At 40.1% G+C, this 27,761-nt stretch overlaps 1 protein-coding gene across 13 annotated transcripts in view; it reads right to left on the bottom strand.

Annotated features, from left to right (window-relative positions):
• The window catches only part of LOC108505488 (neurexin-3), a 915,200-nt gene that overhangs the window by 609,489 nt on the left and 277,950 nt on the right, over positions 1–27,761 (bottom strand). For 12 of the 13 annotated variants that reach the window (XM_017831536.1, XM_017831535.1, XM_017831539.1 and 9 more), the window contains 2 exons: positions 18,203–18,504; positions 11,448–11,609 (listed from right to left, as the gene is read on the bottom strand). In XM_017831536.1, the coding sequence (XP_017687025.1) occupies positions 11,448–11,609; positions 18,203–18,504 (464 nt within the window). Of the gene's footprint in view, positions 1–11,447; positions 11,610–18,202; positions 18,505–22,938; positions 23,035–27,761 lie in introns of those variants that run through there. The other variant, XM_017831544.1, reaches the window with a different exon arrangement.

Below are 27,761 nucleotides of genomic sequence, written 5' to 3'. Positions count from 1 at the left end.
AATATTCACTTTAAAAGGTATGCTCAATCTACATATACACTCTATTAATAGAACTCTGGCTATTTTGTAAACTTTCTAAGAGTGCAGTAACTTTAGCAGTTCAATGCCACTGAACTGTTGATATGTGAATTATCCTTTAAATTAACCCCCAACAAAATGTGTGCACTGATGATGACCTAGAACACCTACAAGCTGCTGTCTGCCCACCGATAAGAGTTCCAGAAAACAAGATACTACATTGTAATACATGTGATCTTGTTTAATTTGTGGACAGAGCTATGAAAAAAAAAAAAAAGGAAAACAAACAATTTCTACTTCTGGGTTCATTACAGCTACAGTATTCTAGAGTGTCAGCTATATGAATTGCATTAAAGAAAGAATTTTAGGAGCCTAGTGGTTTTTTCAGCAGACAGTTGATAAAATAACATCTCCTCCACCTCCTGTACCAAAGTCAGCTAAAAATTCAGCTCCTGTCTTTGGCTCTCCCATGGTTTACTAATTGAAAAATAACTCTAGCACTTCATTTTCATACTCAAATGCATTCACTGAAGATTAATTTCATGAGGCAATTTAGAATTCTTTTCCAGTTTAACAGGAATACTTTCCATGGATAAATGAGCAGGTCATGAGTAAACTTTCTATAGATACATCATAAGTACATTACTCTTCCACTTTCTATGTGGCCAGAAACATTTGATGAAAGAGACTGATCAATAAATGAGGTTAGCTTATGTTATTTTGCAACAGACCCTCATCCAATATCGTTATGCCAGCAAAACTCTTGTTATGGATGCATATAAGCCAAGATGACCAAGTTATATTCTTCATGCAAGAACCAAGGCAATAATGCTAATAGAAACCTCACTTCTGTAGGGTAGGCAAGGGCTAGGCTACATAAGGAACAGAGGCTTTGAATAACCCCCTAGCTAAAGCAAAGCTGCAGCACTAGCAGCACAATACACCTGACAAGACCACCAACTTTTATTATTATTATTACTTTTTAATAATCCTTATTAAAAATGTACGAACATGAGAAAGTGAAATATTAAACTCTGAAACATGCAGAGCAACATGTACTTCATTAAAGAGTCTCCCCAGATCCAGTACAAATTTAAATTTTAACTGGATACATAACTGGAAGATCATTTCCTATTCCCAGTCAGACATGGAAGAAATCTCCTCTTACGATGTAATTCCTAATATCTTGAACAGAAATCCAACAGAAACAGCACAAAGAAGAGAAATGCCCATCAGACCCTACTCACTTTGAAAAATGAACTGCAATGCCAACTGTTCGTTCAGGACTGATCTTCATTTGAACAAACCCCCTCACCTCAACTTAGGTCTCTCAGGAATAAAGTCTGTTCCAAATTTCTTAATTCCCTCACCTGAGCTGACTCTTAAAAGAAAGTAGGGGGGCATTTCTTACCCATCAACAACAGTTCAACTGGCAAGTTAAGACACACTTTAGATGTAACCTATATATACCCCATGCAACCTTCTGAAGTTTGTTTTTCAAACTCATCCCCTTGTCAGCTTGAGAGGAACGTATAAAGATATCAAGGCTAAAACAAGAAGAAATAGTTAAATATTACTGGTAAAGAAGAAAGTCCCCCAGAGAAACAAGGTTGTAATAAGTTCAGGAACTTCTAGTATTCTGAGGAAGAACATCAGGCAGTTGTGACTCTTTCACTGTACTGAAGACATAAGCTACCCCTGCAAGGAGGAAGATCAACAAAGAGCTAGGATAGGTAGGATGTCCCTCTTTTGTCTATTGCTCTGACAGTAGCAGGGTGTATGATATTGGCCAAGATACACCATAACTGTGCCTCAGCTGCAGTATCTGAAGAAGGAGGATGACGACATTTACTCCCTTTGGTACTTTATTTTAGCTGATGGTTCGAAAGAAGACAAAATGAGGCCACTTTGATAAAACTACCTGCTGAACTCTTCGTCTGAAGGGTCCTATGAGCTAATACCATTATTTCATCATTATGAATTTTACTTCTAGTACATGTACCTACTAAGTATAAGGTCACATTGCATCAAACTCTGCACCATTGGATTTTCTGTGTGAGATCCTTGTCATTCACAAGAATGATGATTTAGGATAAAAAAATATTAGACACTATGCAAATATACTCCAAAACAAAAGATATTCATTTGTCATGTCAAACAGACTGGGACATACTTCTGGGAGCTATTAGCCTGGGATATTCTACTTTCTCAGTGTTAAGGCAGTGGGGAAAGTTACAGGAATTCACTCAGAAGAGTATTAAATAGGAAAAAGCTCTGAGACTACAGGAACGGCTGGTTTGCTCCTCAATGCCCAGACTCCTTTAGATGAATTAATGCTCAAAAGTTGACATTGCGTTACTGTACCATGGGATGCTTTCCTCTCTGCATACTTACCTCTGACCTTTCATCTCCCATGACTCACAGATACTGGACAGAAATCTGCATCCTGTCTCTTCCTTTCTCCCTAGCTCACAGTATGGGCATAGACTTTATGTGTTGGAAGGACTTTCATACACAAACATTCTTCTTTTCTCCTATCTTTGCTAAATGATTCTCTAAAAAAATAGCTACTAGCAAAATCAGCTGGATCAAGTGCCTTCTCCAGAGCAGCTGACATTTATCACTGCTAAATGTTAGCACTGAGACCACGAACTACAGAAGATTTACTTGACTTATGCCTGATTTGACATAAGTGGTATTAAACATTTTCTCCTACACTTGTGTGTAGGGTAAATGTCACTCTAGTTGTGGAAAAAGGCTGGTACATCCAATCTTTCATGGTTATAGGATGGAGTGCACATTTAAACCTATAGGCAAGCAAAACAAGGAAGTCACAATGCCACTCCTGGCAGCACAGCAGAGGTCTGGCAGGGCAACATAAGTTCCATTAGTAAGATAAAGAAGTTTGGTTTTAAACAATCCTTCTCAAGATGCTGCCTCTTTTTCAGTGCTGTCAGAAAGTCCAGAGACAGGTGTTTCATCTCTCAGATGCTCAGTTCAGAGTGCCTCTTGTTCGCTTTGGCTTCACATCATGTCCCATATTCATACTAGAAAGCAAAAGTTATTCTTCACTGTTTACCACAAAGTCTTACAGGATTCTTGCCCAAGCATCCAATATGTGTTGGCAGCCAGCAGGTAACCTGGGAAATGTTCTACTAACCAACCATAATATCCCTTCTGACTATGAGCTAATATAGAAATAGCAAATGAAAACAAGCACAGGACCTAAGCTTATAAACCTTACTTGATGACAAAACACTTTTTGTCATAGACCTTTTCCTCCCCATCTAGGAGGTCTACTCAGAATTCTCTCAGCATCTTGCCTTATATCATATTTCTCTCAGTTTCCAAATGCCTCAATTCCTATCTCCGAATTCAATCTTTCCAGAAATGAGTTTGGTTTTTTTTTAGCTTAAGAATGTCATCAGGAGCTGCTCAAAATGTTAGCCAACATCTCCCTTGTTGTGTCTCCCAAACCACTGTTTAATATTTCTACAACAGTGGCACTCAAAAAACTGATGAAGGTCTTGTGCTGGATGCTCTGCAGATGCACAGAGAAAACCACAGATCTTCTTGACTCTCAGTACACACAGTCTACAGCTGCAACAGGAGGGTGATCCACCATAGCAGCAGTAATGCAATTGGAAGTTTAAGAGTGGGGCAACCAACAACCTCTGGATATGCAAGTTTAGGAATCAGGGTCATCATCATCACTAGGGCTATTTGGAATGCTCTGAAAGAGAATAGTAATGAAAGACCAAGATTAAGAACAAGTAATATTTTGAGAAGTGGAATCATATACAACTTTTGGCCATGCTTTGTCTGCTTCTACACACTGCCACTAGCTCCTTCCTTTCTTTTTCAAATATTAAATTCACTAAGTAATACAGACAGGAAACAGACTGACCCAAACACAATAGGACAGCTGGAACAGCAATATTGGACTAACATGTGAGGGCAACTAGTGCCATTCATGTGGTAACTTCCTTCACAGCACATCAGTGAAATTCCCCATGGTGTTGATTCTTGACTCTCTTATGCATTCCTGAGGCTCTGTTAAATCACTGCTGTGGAAGGAGATCTTGGGCACCAAACGCTTTTGGGCTATCTGATCTCCCTGTTAGGGACTGGCTATTAAAACTGCAACTTCTTCCATCTGTTCACACTCAGGCTGTTTTTCTCTGCCTCCAGTTTTAGGCTGCCTTCTATGTGCACCTTTAGCCTCCTGCCCAGTGTGACACTGTTCAGAAAAAATCATCCCCAAACAGAAACCATATCATCATTGCATATGCAAATAGTCCTGAAAAAGACCTGACTTGCAGATAGCATCCAAGGGATACATACAGCAACTGGGCACACTCATGAACCATTTGCAAATCTGGCTCCCAGCAGTTAAATTTCAGACAGAAATGATCTAAGCTTTCACAGCTTTCTTCTATTGTGGCCAGATGGTGCCTGACCCCTGCAATAATTTCTGCCATATTCTATCCATATGCAAGCCTCACTACTTCCATCAAACTGTTAGTACCAATCAACATTTCTCAGAATTTAGATTTTAATAAAGCACTGATAGAAAAATGTGAAGATTTCATAAATTCTCTCATGAACATCCATTCTCTAGAGACCACCTTAGGGTCTTCTAAAGCACTTGCATCTGCACCATATAAGTACTGCTCCAAGTAAATCAAATCTGAATGGCTGGTTCCCTAATCCTAGGAAATATCTGATTCTCTCCCTTCCCTAGCAATTGGATATTGAAATCCCATTTTCCCTCTTTGCCTACACAGCTACATTTCCTGCCCTGCCACTCTCCATCTCCAACCTTGATTAATGGAAACTCCTCCCTGAGGTTCTTCAGTACGTGCAAAACCAGCTGTTTGTCATTACCTTTCTTGTCCTACCTCCCTTCTGGCCATTCAGGTGTCATTAAAAACAGTAAAAACTATTAATGGATCCTTTTCCCTTTCCACCTTCAGACAGTGTTTCTCCATGTTTAGCCAATCCTAATTTCTTGAAGCACTGTCACACCTTCCCTGACACCCATTAAAAACACTTCTCCTCAGCTGTCTCAAGATCTGCTTCTGTATCTTTTCCTATCCCATCTCCATATCTGTTTTCCTCCATGTTAGGAAATACACCAGCTTCCTCCCAGATTTCCTCTAGAATGATTTATCTTAAGAATGAAAGTCCAAAAAGCCTTAGATTTTGTGGAACTACAACGCAATGTCCATGTTTCATGTCTGTGTACAGACATGTGCATATTTTGTCTTTTAAAGTTTTCATGGAAAAAGTTACTTTTCTTTTCTAGTCTGGTTCCCTCACTACAGTATCAGGTATACTGCAACACTGTCAGGATGGCTATGGAGAAAGGTAAACCAGACAGTGTTACCAGACATCGGGAAATCTTTAATTCTGATCAAAATGGAGGAAAAACCCCAACCTGAACTACACATTTAATACTTGGATTTATGATTTAGGAGTATTGGATTTATGATTTAGCAACTTACTGGAATCTCTTCAATCAGAACCTGTAGCCACAAGGAAAAGAAAAGAGGATCTATTCTTTGGTGAAAGGAGGAACCATTAGGCCAGAAATTGTCTGACCTAAAGAAAACATTATTTAGATAAGTAGATATTTAGATTAATTTTAGGAAATAATATATAGATACTGCAGCAGAGGAGCCCTGAGATCCTTAGTTCCTTTCCAGGAACACACTCTTTTGCACTCCAATTCCTCCTAGTCAAGGCTTAGACTCCGACCACAAGAAGTGTCTACCCTGCCAGAGCTACCCCTCCTCCTATCACCAATTCCAGCTGAGTGGAGAAGTCCCTCCCAACTGCAGAGGGTCATTAGGCACTCTGCCCCCCTGCACCTCAGCATCCGCAGGTAATCTCAGAGGAAGTGGGAAGGCAATGTTCCACTCAATGAGCCTCCTTAGCCCCCCTGTGAGCAATTTTGTTGGTGTACTCTGAGGCTGAGGCAGTTCAGATGAAATACAAGACATTACAGGGTAAATGCTGAAAGTTACACCCCAAAGTCTGCATAAACCCCTTTGCCTTCCTAGGAACGTGACACATCCCTAGAGACAGTCTTCAACAAATGCAGAGGAGCAGGAATAGACCATTCCGCTTTAACACCTTCAAGAGATCAGTACAGAGCTTGGCAGGATGTTCTTCACCATTACAAACAACAGTGCAATCCACTCAGGGTGTGCTATGTCTCTGGGAACAGGCAATTACATAGCAGGACCTTGGCAGGAAAAAAGAGCATGGTGCTCTACTTGAAAGCATAAACTGAAAGGAACAACATATGCTATTAGTCTATCCTACCCCTTCATCTAACTTTCTTAGCTTAGAATATTTTTCTTAAAAATGCAAGCTCCTTCCATACTGCCTGATGAGAGACTAGGCATCCTTTTTGGCCACAAAGAAAAAGTTCAAAAACATAAGCTTTAGGGACTGATTTATGAAATACACTACTATGCTATGTAGAAAGCCAAGTAAAGTTCTATGTAGCCGGTTCTGGAATCAAAAACGTTATAAGCACACAAGCACTGCACTAACCCAGTTCTGCCTCTTCAAGGATCAAAGCTGGCTGCCCCAGGGGGTCAGTCTAATCCCCAAAGGTATTCTACCTTTCTTGAGTCACTTCAGGTTTCTTTCATACCATGCTGTGCTGCATTGCATTGTACAGATGCACCCTGGTATTTTAGAAATAAACATAAACACTCAAAAAAATCTATCCCATAATTCCAAGTGGATCTCAGGTTGGTCCTTCTACCTTTGCCACCAGTGTTTTCATCTCCAGCAAAGGAAACAAGAGGAAACAAACCCTAGGAGGACTTTCACAAGGCAAACTATTTTCTGCTCAACTAATCCAAAGGTGCACTTAATAAAAGCACTGATGTCAAAGAGTAATTCACTACTTATACAGCAAGAGCCCTTCTCAGCCTATGCAGGCTATTTATGCTGGTCAGACTCTGCTCTGCACAGATGTTGGTGTTATAGCAGCACTTCTGGACTTTGTCAGGATTCTGACAGTCATCTAGGGATGCTCTTTCCCCATCAAGTGCAACTCCCCATTCCCCCCCACTTGCAAAAACCAGAACTGAGGAAAAGCACAATAGTCAGCTTCCTTGCACTTCCTAGTGATACCTGCAGTAACTCACCCTGTGGCCTAAGGGGTGTGAAGGAATGGCAGAATGGAAGCACAGAGTCCTAATTAAGTAACATGGCTTCCCTTTTGAAATATTTCATTTCTCCATCCCATTTCCACGTGCCTCTCCTGAAAACCCTGCACTACAGTTATATTTAGTAAATAGTGTATACTGGATTTGTCATAAGGGACTGGGCAAGATACATTTTGGACACATTTTCACAAGAGCTGAAAGCATTACTGGACCACAACTATAAGTAGGTTGCTTTTAAGCAGACTATAGCTCTAAACCAGACAGCACCAGCCTGTCTTTAAGTCAAGACATCTGCTCATACACATCTCCTGTCACTGCCTAGTCAAGTGAAGATTACAAAGCACATTCTGATTATCTGTTTACTTCCTCTCATTCTTAAGTGGATGCTTGGATTTTTCTTCTCACAGAGCATTATGAGCCTTGGACGGCTATGTAAGCGGCTCTTAGCACATTGTGCAAGCTAATAGAATACAAATGATTATATAAATAATAAAGCTGCTGAAGATTTTCTTGTCACTGCTTTCTCTGCTCCATTGGTTTGACTTAGAGCACACATAAAAACAGCCTCTGCTAAGTGTTTTGTTCATAGCATCCATAAATAAAATTGAGATCCTGATTTAAAGAGACACTAAGAAGCTGTATCTCCTCCTGATTTCAATCAAACTGAGATGCTCACTGTCTAGGAAAATCAGGCCCAAGGCTCCACAGATGAAACCAGAAGGATCTGTATGGCAGTTTGTATTCAAGGAGGGCAGTTTAATTTCCTATTTAAGATGCTCACATGCTCTTTTTTGGTATATGTGCATCTCTTTAACCAATCCAGAGGTCAGGTAGGACAGAGCTTCAGACTCTGACAACCATTACTCACATCAGAGGACTGGCACATAACAGAGAACCCCTGACACCACAAGTGGAGCATCAGTAGGATGGTAACTTGTCAAGTCAGTTACAGCCACAGAACATCTACCTCAGCATTGTTGCTTCAACAACTCCTGTATGAAACCTCCCCCTTTCCTCTGATATTAAGTGTTCATCCAAACATGATATTGTGACAACCCGCTGGGCTGCAAATAAAATCAAATCAACCTAGCCACACCCTGTGAAAAACAGTATTCGTACAGAATCACAACCTTAAGGAGAAAACTCTTGGAAGAAACTCTTATTCCAGGCTAGCTAGGAAGCTGGCTCACAGAAAACCTACGACTGTTTTTCAGTAAGCTTTCTATAACACATTTTGGAGACATCAATATCTGCATCCCCATTGATCACAGCGATAATCACAAATCATATTAGAAGAGAGACACAAGACAAAAGATGACTGCAAGGCCAACACCCAAACAAAACTGTACCAAGTTTGGGATTTGGACTGAGACTTCATTTTTTTTAACTCTCTTTTCTTTTTTCTAAGGAATAATATTCTGATTCCTGCTGCTAGCCAGGCAGTCCAATCTCAATTACCCAAGTGTGAATTTTCTCAAAGTTGTGGATTAACTACATGAGAAGTGCACCCAGCTTGAGTAATATAATATGGTTTTCAGAGCCAGCTAGCTCTTCCTGACCAGTGCAGCCACTCAACTGCACAAACTTCCCAACAGAGTGTAGGGATCCTAAGATCACAGTTGCCTGTCCCAGACACTGTTAAGGCCACAGAATGACTTTGCCATGAGATAAGGACAGAATGGAGCAACAGGATGGCACTAACTCCTGGTGGAGGTAAGATCTGGGTAGCCCACCCTAGATCTGGCTAGCCCATCCAGACAAAAATTCCCACTGTGGCAAACTGTATAAAGAAGCAACTGCTCATACACATATCACCAGCCAAACAAAGATCATACCAAGTTACAGAACAGATGGCATCTGTGACCACTGAAGCCCCCCACCCCCAAATATGCCTCCATGGATACCTAGAACTTGGACTATAACTTAAGCCACGAGTGAGGAGAACTTAAGGGTGATACTATCATCCAGGTGTTACCTCAGGCCTAGGGGGAGGTTAACAAAGCTGGGGGAGAAGAATATATCCCTGATAAAGGACACAAAGAATGCAGAATTTATGGGCCACAAGGAAAGTCAACTCAGCAACTGTGCTGAAATCAGCTCAGACTGGGAAAAAGGTAATTCCGTCAGGGAGAGATCACACCCACTGACTCACAATCCACCAACTCAAACAGAAAGACTGAGTTGACCATGGGACTAATTAGCATAAGAAGCTAGAGAATCATTTAACCAATAGAATAAGAGAACTGTGGAGCCAATTTTGAGGAATTGAACTTTCTTCATTGCGTTAAAACATTGCTACTGCAACAAGCTGTGGAAGCCTCTTACCAGGGGACTGAAGATAAAGCAGAGGGAGGGAGGCCATAACCCACGAACTGTTAGGTTTGCAGAGGCCCTAAGGGTGAGTCTCTGGGTGTGTGATACTTGTCTAAAGAAGGCCAGTGGTGACTCTCAGTGTGTGATACTTACCTCCTATGAGTCAGGCTAGGCGCTCCGTGCACACACCCATCACTACCCCAGAGAAGGCCTCTTAGCAGGGGTGTCTCTGAAGCAACCCCCCCCACCCAAGCCTAAATGACTCTACAAAAACCATCACCTCCAGCCTCTGAAAAACAGCACGACTGTGCAAAAACAGCACCCCCACATACACAGGGGAAGCACCAGCAGGGTTTCTGAGGGTACATAAAGCCATTGGTTATGTTTCATGGGCTTCTTTCCCTCAGCACTCCCCACTGGATCAAGACACCAGTGACAACAGCAATGACAGCAAGAACAACAAAGTCTGTCAGAGAACTCCGGGTGGTAACTATAAACTTTTTATTCTTTCTCTCTTTTCTGTTACACATTTTCCTGGGCGATATCTTTATGTTTTTATATTGCCATATTACTGTAGACAATAATAATGAAAAAAGCTACATACCTGTTTTCCTTTGCAACCAAACTGTTCTAAAATAAACCATATATATCTATATCTGTAAACACAGGTAATCTACTACTGATTTACTTTTATGCACCCCAAGGGATTTATTAGCAAAAAACCAAAAGTTACTACTGCCTTGCGGGGCAGGCTGTAACACCAAAGAGCATTAATTCGTTTGTTTTCAAAAATGTATAAATGTGAAAAGTTTTGAATGACCTCAGAACCCACCACCATCAAGAAGCCCAAGGTGAAGAAGGACCAACGGATCCACCACTGGATCCACTGGTGGTGGCTTAATCTCTCTCTCTCTTCTCTCTGTTTTCTATTTCTTTCTATCTCTCTATCTCACATTTTATTGTTAAGTACAATCTGTACTACTGACTTTGTTTGCACCTTTATTCGTGCAGAAGCATCTCTCAATAACTGGATCATAACACATGGACTTCAAGTCCTTGTATGGCCAGTCTTCGCGAGCGAAGATTTGGGAAAAGTCATTAACCCTTCGAGCCTGCGCAGTGGATTTTTTAGGTGAGACACAGCGTGCGCTGAACTGAGCCCACCCTTTAATCCTGAGGTTCATCTGTCGGGGCCGAGCAAGCTTGGACAGTGGCAGTGAGGGTCTCAGAACGTAGGTTTGTTTAGAGTGACCTTCTCTTAGATGGATTGCCTTACAGGGCTAACGAGCTCCATCTGCTCGGGGGGCTGGGAATCGAACCCGGGTCGCAGCGGTGAAAGTGCTGCACCCTAACCACTAGTCCACCAGGGGCCCCAAGTCCACATGCCTCATTATTGCCACACATCCATTACACCCTCATGCTGCACTCTCCTCACATAATTTACACTTTTTATGCTACTTTCAACTTTTATCTTTCCATTTTATTCTAATTCTGTATCCTCCTGGAAAATTTAGAACTATCTATATTCCCAGCTGAAATCCAGGATCATAAAAAAAATTCTAAATAAGCTTCTGAACATGACTTTTTTCAGCTAAAAATGTTACTCAGTAAACAAAGGCCATTTATCTTTTTATAATGGCTATTGCCTCAGTGCCTAGAAGATAGCCATTTAGGAGAAAACATTACTAACAGCTTACAGAAGACAACTCTCCCACTACCAGGGTTATTTTCTCTGTAATCCAAACACTAGAAGTCTGATTCTGCCCTTAAGATCATGAGTTTTCCATCCTTCTGTCCAGCCAAATGACAAGTTTATCCTTACAGAGCTGTTGCATCAGGGAAAGACATTGAGTGTGTAAGGCAGGAAAGAGCGATGACTTTAAGAAACCCAAAGCACAGAAATAAGAATTAATTTGAAATAGTTACCTCTTTGAGGCAGCCCATGAAGTTGTTGCTTACTGGAGAGCCAGGTAAATCAGCAGTACTGGGGCTCCCTCCCACATAAAAGAAGTCATCTGAGCCCAGCATGGTGTAGTCCTCCTGCGTGTAGCCCGTGGTGGTAAGGATGCCATCCACAGAGATTGTCACCTGTTTGAGGGACACAACGGACAAAGAAAATCCCAGCAATGACCTTACAATCCTGAACAGAACAACTTACCTCCCCTATAATTTTATGTTGGTTTTATTAAGGATTTTGTTGAGATTTGGTATGTATTTTTTTTAGTTCAGTGAAGCTCTATTTTCTGGTCTGATTTTTCCACACCAGAAATGTTTCAGCATCTGCTTCTCCGTTTTCTGGTGCATCAGCACTCTCAGGCTTACCCACCAGCCTGCCCATCCAGATGCCTTCCATCTATTCAGGCCAGAAAATGGAACTGTCCTTGAAAGAGATTTCTCATATTAGCTGATTTTATGATTGATTAGAATTTATTTTAATGATTACAGTTAGTTATGGTTGTTAGTAAGAAAAAAAAAAAAACAAAACAAACCACTAATGAAGACAAGGTTGGTATTTTTTATTTTTTATGCTTCTTTTGCTCACGGCACACTGACGATCATGCATTCAGGGATGGGGGGAAAGGGATCTCACTTTCAATACATTATGGATGTGCATGCCATGTACCTAGAGAGACACACACCCACCACCCACCACAAAAAAAAAAGAGAAAAAAATTAAAAACTAACTCATAACCAAAATATAATCAGAAAATAAAATGAAATAAATCAGAATAAATCAAACACACACCAACAAGTGTGATAGAAGCAGAGATGAGAAAGAAAAAGAAAGAAGAAAAAGCGTGCACACACTGCACTTTGACATAACATGCCAATATATCTGAGGCCAGAAAGATGATGGGAAAAAAGTGAAAAGTGAAGGAGGCAGGAGAGGGAGAGAAAACCATTTCACACTTGCATGCAATCAAAAATAAAAATACCAAACAAACTGCATAATAATCAAAAAAACTCAAACCCAAACAGAAATATCCCCAAAATCTCTAACCACAAACACATGGAGGGTGAAGGGTGACAGAAGGAGAGGGAGGGAGAGGAGCAAGTGAATTTGATGTGTTTTGCTGAGATGCTGTTAGTGGTTTCAAGGGAAGATGGAGGAAAATAGATCGAGGCCAGGAGGAGACAGGTGAGTCACCAGACGTGGACATGCCATGCAGAGTGTGTACTGAAACAAACAATCGGCTGAGCTCCTGTTGGCCACGCAGGTAGAGGTCAGAAAGAGAGAGAGAAAGTGAGACAGAGAGAGCAAGAGGGAGGAGGAGGAGAGAAAGCAGAGGGAGGGAAGTGGGGGAAAATCAGGAGAAAGAGGACAACTCTGGCCAGTTTGCCTGTAACAGCCATTGCCACAACAAAAGAGTGAGAGAAAAAGAGAGCCTTCACCACCATGGACTAGAGGCCCTGCAATGGTTCTGATCTAGAAACCTTCAGAGTTAAAAAAAAACATTAACCAAAAGCAGAGAAAAAAAAGCAAAATTAAAACAAAAGCAAAAGAGAGAAAGCTAAACTCAAAAGCAAGGGACAAAAATCCCAACAATTTATCACTGGAAAGGAAAAAAAACAACTAAAGACATAGGTGAAGAAAACAATGAAAGAAATGTCCAAAGCCCATTTCCAGAGGAGTTGTGTTAGTTGCTTTTGATGCTCATTTTTCTATTCAAAAAGAAAAAAGAAGAAGAGAAAAAAAAAAAGGAGGGGGAAAAAAAGTGTTTTAAATGAAATTAAAATAAAATTAAAGGAAGTAGTAAGTATAAAGGAGGGGGGAGAAAAAGAGGGGGTAGGGGGAGGAAAAGGCAGGTAACACACGGCAAACCCAAAAAAAGAGACAATAAGAATGATATCTACCAGACAATGTAGTTTGTTTACCATAGCGTGTCCAATGCCTGAGTGCTTTGCGGAAAAGGGGGAAGAAAGGAAATTAAAAAATTGTGAACAGAACGATTGTTAATTAAAATAACTAAAAGCAAAGATGAGTCGTTAGGGTGTTAGTACATTAGTTGGTTAGTAAAAATGACACATTGCATGAATGGTCTAGTGTTAGTTTTCCAAAAAAAGGCGTGGGGCACCTGAGACACACAAAGTGAGAAAGAGGACAATATGACCAGGACTCTATGGGGAACCATGCCATCTAGACTGTAAAGAAAGAGGGGGCTGCCTACTCTTCCCACCCTGGTCTTAATTATTAACTTCAACCTTCATACACATTTTCCAGATCTGAACCAAAGTTAAAACAGTGCAATACTTACTCTTCAAATGCCCATCAAGGTGCTTCCCTCAAACAAGAACCTTACTCTCAAAGATGTACACACACAGTACACAATTTGCCCCTTCAGCACAAACCCAACCATGACTCCATTCTTTCACCCACAACCACCCACCTATGTGCCTGCTCCTCTTCCAAGCCTCACTACCCTCAAGTGTTGCAGAGTATCACAAGCAGGCCAGTATTTCCTTTGGCTGGAGTATTACAGATGAAGAGTCCAAGACTTTGAGTCTTCCTTCCAAGTTTCCCAATCTGCAGCTTTCTTTATGGCAGGGGAGTTTGTAACTTTCAGGAGGAGCACACAACAAAGCCTGTGCTTGACTGTGTGCCTGTAGCTCACTTCTGTCATCCAAGAGTACAGGAATCGAACCTCTCCTACCGTAGGAAGAAATGTGTCGAGGAATTGTGTAGAAAGAATTGTGTCACTTGTGTCAAGGTTGAAGATAGAAGATTGACAAGATTCTCCTATTATACTGCATCCATATTAAGAAGGAGCTAGGAGAATTTACCAGTCAGTTGGTTTCAACAGAACTTTGCAGATGCTTTGTTAACCCTTCCCAAGGCACGCAGATACCAACTGTTTGAACCTACACATTGTTTCTTGTTTGCTTTTTAGCAGCCGAGGAACTCAAGATCTTTATAGCAGATTTTGCATTGAGACTAGTTTCAGTGTCAATAGGGAAGGGCAGGCCCTGGAGGGTCCAAGTCCTTGTTCTGTTGTGGCTTAAGCTGGCACGAACTATCCTAAATTACACAGGCAGGTTCTATGCTGCCTCATGTAAAAGCTATCTGCCTGCAAACCTCAGAGTTGTGCATTGACTAAGGAAGTAAGTTTGTGAAGACTTTGCAGCATTGAGCATAAAGTCCCAAGGTTATTTGCCTTTGGTAATGAAATAATAATAATAATCTGTACTTGGGTATAATGAGCACAAAATCCTCAATTCTTAATCAAGGAAGTCTCACTCACAGCGAAATATTGTATTAATAAATCCATTTTATAAACAAGGGAGTTGGAGCATGGGATGGGGGGCAGAGTATGCTAAAAATGAGATGGAGTATCAGCAGCAGACCTGAATACAGACAGGGGAAGTCTGACCTTCAGTCTCCTCTGCTCCTCCTCCTCCTCCCACCAGACCACACTGCCCCAAACATGCTCTGAAAGCCCTGGTAAAATATAGCCATGATCCTATTTCTAAGTAAAGGTTTCTCACAAGGCAGAAAGAGGGCTTAGTTTTAACTGAAATAATAAGATAAATAAACAAGGAGATTTGCTTTGACATTAACAATCAGTACTCAAGGGAATCTGTGGATTCACTTGGTTTGTCTCTAAGGAGATTAACCACTGCGATAGTCATTTGATCTAAAAAAAAGCAGCACTTAGTACTCTCCTAGCTTAGCTACAAAACATTTAACAATTCCAAAAAATACTGGGCAGAAGTCCAACTATTTAAAGTTCTACTCTAATTCTAGAAACAGCCAAAAAATTATGCAAATCCTCCTCCCCCTTCTCTCAGCCCCAAAAAAGCAGAGGAAAAGACTAGATGGCATTCTGAAGCTGCTGATAGTCCATTTAGCTGGAATTGCTTTAGCTTTAGAACATATTCTTGGAATTTCTAAACTATTGGTTTTAAATTTCATTTTAAAGAGAAATATATTTATCTCCAGTGCAATATTTTCAACCAATTATAAGGAGGCTACTGATCTTCTTATAAAGCCTTAGCATTTAGAGGCAATGTATTTTGTTGCAGTTTTTAGTTTGGTTTTGAAGTGGGTGTTTTTGAGGAAACATGAGCACAGCTGGAAAACAAGACTTCCAAGTGACCTCTGTTATGCTGCAACATTACAGGTGAATTTATAGGAAAGACACAGGGTAGTTATCTTTTACATACAAAATTATTTAGGTTATACAAAATTATATTGGATGATAATGTTCAGGACTATCAGGACTGCTTTGCCTCAAGGCTTCATGAATTCTAGTTTCTGGGTAGTTTCAGGTTCTGGGTCAATGTCTGAATTTTGAGACAGATCAGGAGTTAAAATGGAAGTATCCAGTGAAAAGAAGACTGAAAAAACAAAAGTCCAGCCTTACTGATATTTTTTGGTTGAACTGTATTCTGTCATGTTTATCTATAGAACTGGAACCCAAATCACCTCTGCTAATTATTTTTAATTTGACTTTAAGACTGCCTTTTCTTTGGAAAGAGCACAGCCATCTCATTAAAACATCTCATTCTTGCCCAGTCAAGTTGGACCCTTAAAGAATTCAGGATCACTTAAAAAGATCCATAGTGAACAGATCAGGAGGATTAAAGGTTTGAGATGCTGCTGAATTGGCAAGGGACTCACCTGCTTTCTAGTAATTGCCCAAGTACTGCCTTGGTCTAATCAAAGATGAAAAGGCATAGACATATTTCCATTGTCTTGGTCCATTTCCATGGACCAATTAAAAAATCACTAACTAAAAGATTAAGAAAAGAATGTTACAGCTTCCCATCCACAGTTTTGTCTGTAGCCCTTCACTTTTTGCTTCTTCAAGATCCAAACCAATGCTGGCATGAAGCAAGGATTCATCTTGCTTCTGGTACATTTTCCCATTGAAATTGACTTCCAACAAAAAATAAAAAGTAAGATTAACTAAAATGGCCAGTAAGCTCTACTGAGATATTCAGAGATGAGCTGTTCTGAAACTAGCTAAAAATAAAAATAAAAAACCCAAATCAAATAAAGCTATATATTCTGACCCTTCCAGACTGACAAACCTAGACCAGTTGGTGCCTCTCCCTCTACTGTACTGATCAGAAAGTTTGAACAAAATAGGATCATTAAGACCCATCCAATGCATAAGAAATTAAATTTGCATTTGCATATAAAGTATGGAAAACAGATTCATTTTTTCCATAGGAAAGAATCCTGGAGTCTCATGGAAGTTTGATGACAGATTTTTTGTCAAAGACCCAGACATCCTAAGCATGTAGAAACACAGGGATTTACATGGGAAAGACAAATAAAAATCTTCAGCCCCGAACCCAAATATTGAAAAGAAAGATCTGAAATCCCCATAACAGATAAATTATCCACTGACATCTGCTAGTAGAGACTATTTCTGATCCCTGGCGCTGATTATCCTATACTCACAGACACATTTGATCTTAGCTACCATAAAATGTTACCACAAAAGCTGTTTTCACAGCAAATTACATTGTATAAACTTATACAAAGCCATTAAGGGTTGTGCTAATATTCACATTAATGAGGAAATAAATAGGTCATATTTTATTCACAAATTGATTTTAAAATCTTAGTTTACAAGCTATTTTTGCTGCCTCTACCAGTGAGCAAGACACCAAATAGCTCCTATTCAGAGTGTAAACCTCATTTATCATGCAGCGGATGGGCCCTAGTGACTTCATATATTTACCGGCTTTCAGAGCAAGGTTACTTAATTTTATCTTATCTATTTATGTATGAATTTATATTTCATGAGAAAGGCTTTGGGATCTTAGGACTAGCCTACTACCAAATACGTCACCTGATACAGTTGTCTGCTTGGAAAAGCAGCATGTAGATGTGTAAAATTACACTGGTAAAATCAGAAAAACTTTTCCAAAGTAGAATTGTAGGATGCTGGATTGATCTGGGTTTGCTTGGTTTTTTTTGATCCTTCCACTTTTCCAGTCCTCACAGCCAACAGAAGAGTCTCATAGGCAGAGACACAAGAAATAAGGTAAAATCTCATTATAGAAAGAAGAGGAAAAAAATCAAAAAGAAGAAAAGAAGAACAGAGAATCAAGAAGACTCAGACAGACTCCAGCCAATTAATTCCAAAGCTATAAAGTTAAATTAATTACACACATACCCACCAGTCTGCACACCTGCACACTCACATGCACACACAAAAGAAAAAGGAAAAAAAAAACAAAAGACTTCCAGAATTAGAATTGTGACATCACGGCAATGGTTAAACCAATTAATAAAACTGAAAGAAAAAGGAGAGAGGTGTAGAGCATTGGCTGTTGGAAAAAGGCTCTGTTCCCACGGTAATTAAATACAACAAGAATATTACTGATAAGATTGAATCATAATTAAGGAAATAATAAAAAAGGGAGAACAGAAAAAGAAAAAAGGAAAAGGGAGATGAAAGTAAAGTTATGTCACAAGTTTTTATTATTAAATCAAACTGAAAAAAACACAGAAAATTAATGAAGTGGAAATGAAGATATTGCAGCAGGGATAAATTCCCGTCAAGTAATGTTTTTTCACTGTCCTCTAGGTACCAAGATCCAGAATAGATGGAGAAACTTTAGCAATTCCACTGAGCTTCCTCATTTCTCCAACACTCTCTCCCATCTGCCTGTCCCAATGAAACAAAACAAAATTCTCCCCAGCATTTTCTCCCGTTCACCATTACCTGCCGCAGGTTGCGTGTCACTTTAACGTCGTGCCACGCGTTGTCATTGAACTTGCCATTGACCGGCTCCACAATGGCCTCAAAGGCCCCAGACCCCAGGTTAATGACCAACGAGACCGCACCGTCTTTCAGGGCCAGGTTGACATAATCCGCTGACTTGCCGGTGTGCAGAATGAGCCCGTTGCGTTGCCACGTCTTGAAGGAGAGAGTGATCTCATCGCTGCTGCTCTGGATGGGGTTCTGCGACAGGTCATAGCAAAGGTATTCGGAACCACGGAAAGTGGCCATATTCTCATCTCGTGCTGGAAAGGAAGGGGAAAAAAAAACCTATTCAGCAGTCAGCCAAGAAGAGATTTAAGGTTGTCATGAAATTTCTAAGCAATCCCACAGCACTGTTTACTGTACAGCTATATACCATGGCATGCTAATGACTGTACAGATCCCTTTCTAATATGACTATCAAGAGAATTAACTTCAGGGTCCTCAGTACTGACAAATTTCACTGCTGTGTTTTCAGCTTCACTGCAGCACTGTCACCATAGGGACCATTCAACAGTATGCAGTGAAGTCTAGGAAAAACATTTAAGGACTGCTAATAAGGCACTTCACATCCTTTTTGGGAGAACGATGGAAAGCTCTACTATTCTCAACACGACCACCACATATGTGTCATTTAAAAAGCCTTCACCATTTCCCAAAAATCAGCATTTTAGATTCAGCACTAATGCCATCTGAACTTATCTGAACCCATCTGACAGGCAATTTAAGAGACACATCAGAATATAATCCTGACGGAGCTGCCCTTTTTTTCAACTGAATGAGAGACCAAGCAGGCAAGAGAGCCACCTGAAGTGTCCTATAGATTCCTTCTCCAACAGTATGAGGGAAGTCCACATAAAACATTTCATCCACAGATGTAAGTAATGTTGCTGGCAAACACATCTGAGAACTTTGCCTGTCTGATCACCTTGTCCAGGAAATCTGTAGTAGACAAGCACATCTTCTTCATACAGCAAAAATAAACACGGGGGGGATTATTCACAGCACATGATGTAAAATATTTCCTCATTAAGAAAAAAATCTCCTATGTACAGTAAGAAAAGCCAGTACACTAATTTCTTAGCAACTGGAGGCAGCATTTGAATATCATAAAAATCCTTTGTGTGAACTAGAAGTCTGCTTCCCAGTACCTGGTGTTCCAGTCCTTCAAAGCCAGTTCTGCTGCTTATGTGACTTGAGCCAGTTGCATACCCTGGTTTTGTCCAGTGGAAGAAGTGTAAGAGAGTGATAGGAAAGCTTGCAGGAGGCCTGTCTGTAGCCCATTCCTACCAGTGCCATCTGGGGAAAAAGGGTCCCCCCACTCAGTAACGCAGCACCTTCCTGACTCCCAGCTGTGAAAGCAAGTCTGAGCAGTAGACAGTAGAAGCAGTCAAGCTATCATTGCTTAGAAGTTACTGCATAAGGCAAGGGCTAGTTCTATTTCCGTTGACATTAATAGTATTTTTTTGTTTCATTTTGTCTCATTTAGTAATCCTAATACAGATGAGACAGAATTTATTAGTACAAGACTGAAAGGAAAATACTTGCTGTCACAGCCATTCTTGGAAAATAACTACATAGTAAAATCTATGCCCTCATAGCATAAAACAATAGTGACAAAACAGTACAGTGTTCCACCTTGTACATATATCATTGTCAAGTGATAGGTCTGCTTTAAGCAGAGACTTTTGCGGCAGTATGTGTGTTCGTACTTAAGTAAGCAGACCATGTGTCCATATACTCCTGCAAGCAAACAGGAGCCAAATTACTCCATGCAGCAATACACGCTGGGAGCCAAGTGGTTCAAAAGCAGCTTTTCAGAAGAAGACCTGAGGGTCCCAGCACACAAGCTGAGCACAAGTCAGCGGCACTTGCCCTTTCAGCAAAGGGCAGATGCATCCATGGCTGTATTAACAAGAATCAGCCAGCAGGCTGAGGAAAGTGATTCTTCCCCCAGTGGACACTTATGAGATCACATTAGGACTGCTCTGTCCAGTATTGAGTTCCCTCGTATAAAAATGGCTTCAGCATACTGGAGTGAGTCCAGCAAAGAGCTGCCAACACACACAAGGTACTGAGGTAGGTGAGGTGTATGGAGAACCTGAGAGAACTGTGTTTGTTCTGCTTCAAGGAGAGACAACTCAAGGGAAATCTTAGTGTTCTCTGCAATGACTTAATGGGAGATCATAGAGAAGACAGGGCCAAATTCTTTTCAGAGGTCTGCAGAAGAAGGATGAGAAGCAACAGATACAGCTGAATACAAGAAATTCTCATTCCATACAGAGGAATGTTTCATCTTGAGGATTGTCAAACACTAGGAAGGGCCCAGAGAGACTGTGAAATCTCCATCTTTAGAAATATTAAAAACTTGATTAGGCACAGTCCTGAGCCACCTGCTCTAACTGGACCGTCTCTGAGCTAATGGTTGGACTACAGTCTCTGGATGTCCCTTCCAAATTATTTGGTTCTGTGATTCTATTCTGAATACATTTAACTACCAGCAAGAAGTGCTGAATGTTTGTGTCAGTGTTAAACCAGCCTAAGCACAGAGGGCTGCTATTGATTGCAGTTCTGGAAGTCAGAGCCAAGCACTTAACAACCCTTTCCCACTTTGATAATTCCCCTGCCTAGTCACTCGTGATCCATCAGAAGGGAAAGTGTTACAATCAAGTTAGACACATGCTCTATGTACCTGTGGGAAATTCCCATCAAATAGCCAGTGAGGGCAGGAGTCAAACACAATCATTATGAGCCTTTTCCCCACAACTGTAGATGTACAAAGCACTGAATACACATTTGTCGTCTTTGGGAAGGGGGGCATGATGGGTTGATTGTTCACTCAGTATAAGAAATATTACTAGGGCTCATTTACCCTTTCTCAGTCACTGAAATGAAATCTTACTGATGTACTCAGTACAAGGAGAAGGCCAAGAGCATATTAGAAATCTAAACAGTAATTTAGGGCAACTACTGCATACTCATCAAAATAGAGCAGAGCAAATTCAAAGAGATATTACTCTGACTTGTACCACTGGTTTTAATATAAGGTGCCATCAACCCACCCCTGCATGCAACTACATCATCTGCCTGTTCCCTCCAGTCATCTGCCACTGACCCTTATTACAGATGGGATTCTGCACCTTATCCATCTTTGTATCCTTCCTGTTCATGGGAGAATGTCATTTATTTCTGTTTCATATGTTGTTATGGGGATTTTTTCTTCCTTCTGTGGCTGCTTTGGACAGACATTCGAATTTGCAGATCACCACACACTAAAAGCTCTCTGGGGTTCACTGGGCAATCCAAAGTCATGCCTGTTCAACGCACGTCTCATAAGCATAACTCCCAAGGTCAACACACTCTCTTCTAAAACTGTGTTCCCCAAATCACTGATTCCTCAACAGTTTACCAGTGGCCATGTGGATGACTGGTTTACCAGTCTCATGAAAGGCTTCAGCGGTCAGAGCCTAAGCTGTGCCCTGAAGAGCTTCACTGCATATTTCTCCAAGCTACTACACAGTAGCCTGTGTCAGGCCACATGAAAGGCTTTTTACCAAGCATGGCTTCTCCATACTGTCCAAACTGTTAGGATGCTCTGACATACATGACAGCTCTAACCAAAAAGCACATGAAAATTACCAGAGGGCATGGAGGGGGAAAAGGGATACAGGTTCTCTCCACAATGAATGAGGAGAAAAAATGCCTGAGTAGGCTGCAGGTCTCACAGTATTTCTGTATGCTTTCAGGCACAGTCTGGTGATGCCTGGAAGACCAGAGAGCAGTGAAACACTTGTTATTTGTTAGCTCATGACCCTTGTGCTGTACATTTTTGAAGGTTCCACAAATAGCACTGTGATATTTAGGGCTTCTATATTCCTTAAACAGTGGTAGTGTACCAAAGAGCTTCTGCACAGCAACACTGCCAACCCAGAAAAGCTAAACTCAAGGCCCAACTCAAAGTCAACAGGAATCCAGGTTTATGTTACATGAAGCAACAGATCAAACCTTGATTTTTCTGTGATGTGAAACCCTGTATATAGTAGGTGGTGTTTACTGGAATTGATGATCTAGTTGTTCAAGCGTGACAATGCAACTGCATGAAATAACATTTACTTAAAACAGAATTTAGGATATGTTTGAAAACTATTGATTTATGCATCAGTTGCATGATTTCATTTTTAACTCAGTTAATACTAAACAGATTTGCAAAAATCAGAATTGGAAAGCAGGTTAGCACATGTAAACAATCAAATATTCCATTTCACTTGTTAATATTAATCTAAGCCCATTATTTGCTTCCTAACTTTTTCACATAACTAAATTCACTGCAGCAGGTGGGATTTTTAAAGATCCAAGACCTGTGAAAAATTCCACATTCAGACTTAAACTCTTGACATATTCAAGACTCATAGAAATCACCAGAATAGAAGCAAAACCCAGAATCTTCAAACTGACTTACACAGACCTTTTCCTTGAAAGAATGGAGATACCCATGACTTTACGTGGTAAAATGTTACCCTTTTCTGACCAACTGCTAGCAGACACACCGAGCATATTAAGGAGTTACCATAACCACCCCACTGCAAAGCCATTTTTGCAAGTCTCAAACCTATACCTGTTCAAATTCCCCAAACAATCATCAGTACCTATTGCAGGTTGATAGCAAGAACAGAAACAAAAGCACTGCAAATAAGTACCTAAGCCAAGTTCCTGGCTCTTCTCATCCCTGGTGAAACCCCAGAGCTTGCTGAGTCTCAGGTTCCCAGGAGAGGTAAAGACTGAGGATCTTTCCATATACTGTGTAGCTATACTGCTTGATCAGGAAAGCCAGATGGTAATTTTAGCTTCAGTTTTTATGTGCAATGCTGTTGCTATGTGTTCCTGTCAGAGCTCTTTCTACAAAGGAGGACTCAAATATTCAGAATTCACGGCATCACTAGGAGGTAGGAAATCTTGACAGTTTGATTTATGTCTGAGGAAACCAACGCACCAACATTTAATGGATTTATTCATGGCCACTGAGAAAAATCAATAGCAGACAAAGCATTTGAGTTCAGAAGCTCCTATCTCCCCATCCTGGGCTCATTCCAGAGGTTCTCATACATTTGCGGAGCAAAACCAAACTCCTATTTTTCTCCAGTCCTGCCAGGAAGTCAACCTAGCTAAGATGTGAAGCAAAGCAGCCTCCAAAGTTCTGGATGATGCCTGAAAATAAATACTTCATGACTGTGAAGTTGAAACCAGCAAACTCTAGAAGCACTAATTCTGCTCAGGGGCATGAAATTTAATACTCAACAAAAGCAGCATCTCGTGTAACAGGATTTTTGGCCTCAAACACAATTAAGAAATATTTAGAAAAATATAAAATGGGCAGTGACTTTCCTGAAGTCTCCTGAAGAAAACTTCAAGTAGCTCTCCTAAAACCAAGAGTCAGCTGCTGACCTTCTCACCTTGTGTCAAAACCCACTACATTACAGGTGTACTCTGAGGCTCTTCCTATCTTACTGGGGTTTGGTTTACAGTCAACATCAGAGCATATCTTCTGCTAGTGAAAAAAGCAAACTCTCTGCACTGCTTCAAAATTAATAACCACTCCATTGTTCAGTGAGATTTACTTTACCTGAGCGGTTTGCTGTGCTTTGCACAGAAGAGCTGGTGCTGTCTGATAATCCAGGAATGGTCTAACACTGCCATGCATCAGGCTTCTGCCAAAGCAGTGTGCATTAATGATGTAGGCAGCAGAACAACTGGGTAGTCCCTTGATGTTCTGCCAAACAGAGGTCAACAAGGAAAATAGTATTTACAGGAACCTTTTCTCCCTATCATTTAACAGCTCTCTAACTTTGGAAAATTCTACAGTTATACTACTTGTCTTAAGACTAAAATGCTTCCAAAGTTGGCCACTAACCACAGAATTGTTATCAAAATAGAGGACTACCACTAACCATGGCAGGAGGAAATGAAAACAAAAACAACCCAAAACCCATCAACCTCACTGTAAATCCAGGACATCTATGAAAAAATATCAACATACTCAAAAGGTATCATGGATAATTAAGTTAGTGCATTAAAAGATATATGAGTGTTATAAAATACCGCTATGCAGAAAATCTACTTGCACAGAGGCAAAAAAAGAGAAAAAAAGAAAAGCCAGAAGTTCTCACTCTTGGCACTAGTACTGCTGGTTGAATGATGGACCCTCCTCACCCGAGGCCATGCTCATGGAATCAGTAGAGTATTACAGCAGAGCTGTAAACTTACTATGGCTCTGAACTTACTGCACTGGGGCATCAGTTGTGTTTTCAGTAGCATGACATTTAACACAAGGAAACTAATTTATTTCTGATGGGATGACTGACTAATATCGTGATCCCAGCAAGTAATTGAATTGGGTGGTTCTGGGAAGAAATTTTGTGACAATCTTCCTGTACTGCTAAAATTAACAGCTATTCCAGCTTGGTAACTATATATCTTGGTAACTATATATGGACTTGACTAAACATCTTTGTGCCAGTGGTATATCTTTTCCTCCTTTCTACACTAATTCTTACGCCATAAACAATAGACCTAAAGTTTTAAAATTCTAACTGAGCTGTAGGAAATTTTTTGACCCAATTCATAACAATGTCTGGAAAGAATAAATTCTACATATGAACCACATGAACTAAGCAGGAAGTAGACTTAGAAGTTGTTCTAGACGATAAGCCACAAGAGATCAAGGCATCACGTCCCAAAGAATGGGGCAGCATTCCAGTCTGGGTAAACCCCCATGAACTCTATTAGGAGCTAATTCTGTTCTGGACAGAAGGGTTGTCCTGGGAGTCATCTATAATAGCTATCATCCTCAACAACGTTATACAACGTTATAGAACAATGAATAATTTATGTTTCAAATCACTTTCACTTTGTATTTGATATTCTCTCAGAAGTTAGAGGAGGAGAAACTGTATGTCAAACATCACATAAAATGAGTCCACCAGCACCTCTGAAGGACAAGAAAGGTGAACAATTTTCATCACCCTCTGAAACAGTTGTCCAGTGACTGAATGCTGAAACCTTAATTGAAAGCCCTCAGATGCAGTCAAAGCAGCTCACCTAGATTCATGTTATTAAAACAAAGCTGGATAGTTTAGTAAAAGTCAGGCTGTTATTTTAAAGACATGGTGACTGACTCCAGTAATAGCTAAACAGCAGATTACTGCATCCTCCATTAAATTGTCGAAATCCTCGTGCTGCATTCCTCCTCTCTAGCCTTTGGACAGGAAAAATAATACATACAAATAGTTGATTTTTTTTCTAGTCTAATCATTCTTCACATCACCTGATTGAATCAGTGACACCATTCATCAAACTCACTAATAAGATCCCATGCTTTCTCCCTCCCAAATACACTTTTGTGCTCTCAATAGTCAAAAGCAAAAATTGGTTTGAAAAGTCTTACAGAACTTATTTATTTAAATACATTAGAAATAGTGCACAAAACATTCATCAGTGCATGAAGCATCTTCTAAGCATTACCAACAGTGATACTGATATGTGGAAGCTTTGACAGACATATCACATCCTGCATTGATACTCCACAAACTGTAAAGTAAGAACATGTAAGTCATCTTAATGTCATAATGAGATGACTGAACTGATTGCATTGATAAATCCTTAGAAAAATAATATTACTTCAAACCTCAAGGAAATCATGGAAATAAATTTTCAGAAGAAAAAAAAATTGTCTGTAAAATCACAGAATGATGTTATAATGGAGAAAATTAAGTACTCAGCTGAGTTCCACAGTAAAAAAAGTGGTCTCCCAAATGCTTACTAACTTTAAACCATTCTGGGTAATCTTACATTTTTCAGAAATACTGTCATTTATTGTTTCTTCAGGCATTCTGATTCTCACCTAATATGTAACTTGGAAGCAGAGAAGGATCAGCACAATATCAGAAACAGTGCAGGTAAGAATTAATGCAAGACAACATCTCTCATCATGTTTAAGAGATGCAGAGTAACATTAGTCCAGGAGCCCACAGCAGAGGTGAGATGAACTCAACAGTCAGTGTTATTTCAGTACCAAACTCAAATTTTCACGTAGTGTAGCTGCTCTGATCTTACACAAAAAGCTCTATCACTTCACCAGTAAGAGCAAAGGAAACATTAATATTACACCAGAGAACATCAAGTGCCTAGCATGAATCATGCCCTCTCTGCTGTTATCTGCTGCTTTACACGTTACCCTTTGAGTCTAAAGGAGAATGTTTGCTAAAAGGTCCTCAAATTTAAGCCCAGAAGAGATCAAGGAGACTTGGCAATACAATGAGTGTTCAGGGGGTTTTGTCAAACCTAACTAATCTATTATTTCCCTGTGCAGCAAAGCTGTTAATGAAAACAGGAAGAAGATCTGCTTTCCCTAAAGATATTGTACTAGAGCTGCACGTTCCACCTCTGTTTGCGGCTGCCTGTGTCCTTGAATGATGCTCTCTGGGCTGGCTCCAAAACAGAAGAGGTTCTGACCCCCGGGATTGCAAATGTTGCCTAAGAGGTCCAGAACCAGCCCCGCAGAGTGACTTAACTCACCTGATGAATTTGGACCACTACACAGCAAAGATTGAGAGCAAAGGGAAGGAAGAGGGATAACAGTGCCTTAATCTTTAACTCAAAAAAAAGGAGAAATTTCCCCTAAGGTTCCTGATCCTCAAAACAGTTGACATGTACTAAATGTATAAAATGGTTTCCATATATCACTTTCACATATGTGATAGAGCTAGTAGTCTGTTAGAAGCATGACTGCCTTAAATTTCTAGAGTATGCACCTATTAAATATACAGTTGAAGTTCATATCATCTAAACAAAGAAATATTCACACAAATGAAAGCTATTTTGCTTCCCAACACTGGAAATCTCCTCTTCACTCAACAGTATATTGCTGTCCTTTCACAAAATCTCTTCTGAGACCAAAAAAAGTAAATCAGATACATCACACAAAATCTCCTACTTTGTCCACATATTTAACACAGAGATTATTTAAACCTAGATTTGTCAATAATATGATCCACAGATTCCTTACTGACTCTCTAAACCACATTTTCTGTCTTTTTCTAAAGGGAAAAAGAAAACAAGTATCTGGAGAATTTGTTCCAATATCACACAAAAGAGCTGAAAAATGCAATCGTAAAGACTTTTTTGCAAAACTGTTTTGATGATAAAAGTACTAGTACTACAATAATGAAAATTAATAAATAAGATGACATATGTCTACAAAAGATTATAGCACATGGTTGGCAACATAATTTTATAAATTGCTCACCAGAATTGATCTAAATGACAAACTAGAGATGTGGAAGTCATAACACAAGCATTTTATCCTCAACTTTGCCACTCATTTACCGTGCAACCTGAGGCACTTAATTAACCTCAGCTGTCTCCATCTATACTACAAAGGGAACAAAAATATAGGTTATGTCCTTGAGACCTACGGGAAAAGAATGCCCTATGAGTTTAATAAAACTTCTCTGCAAATCAAGAA

Source organism: Lepidothrix coronata, unplaced genomic scaffold (assembly GCF_001604755.1).
Source record: "Lepidothrix coronata isolate B3197 unplaced genomic scaffold, Lepidothrix_coronata-1.0 Scaffold192, whole genome shotgun sequence".
Lineage (NCBI taxonomy): Eukaryota > Metazoa > Chordata > Aves > Passeriformes > Pipridae > Lepidothrix > Lepidothrix coronata.
Note: the sequence above shows the minus strand (reverse complement) of the source record. Positions and strands in the feature narration are given on the sequence as shown.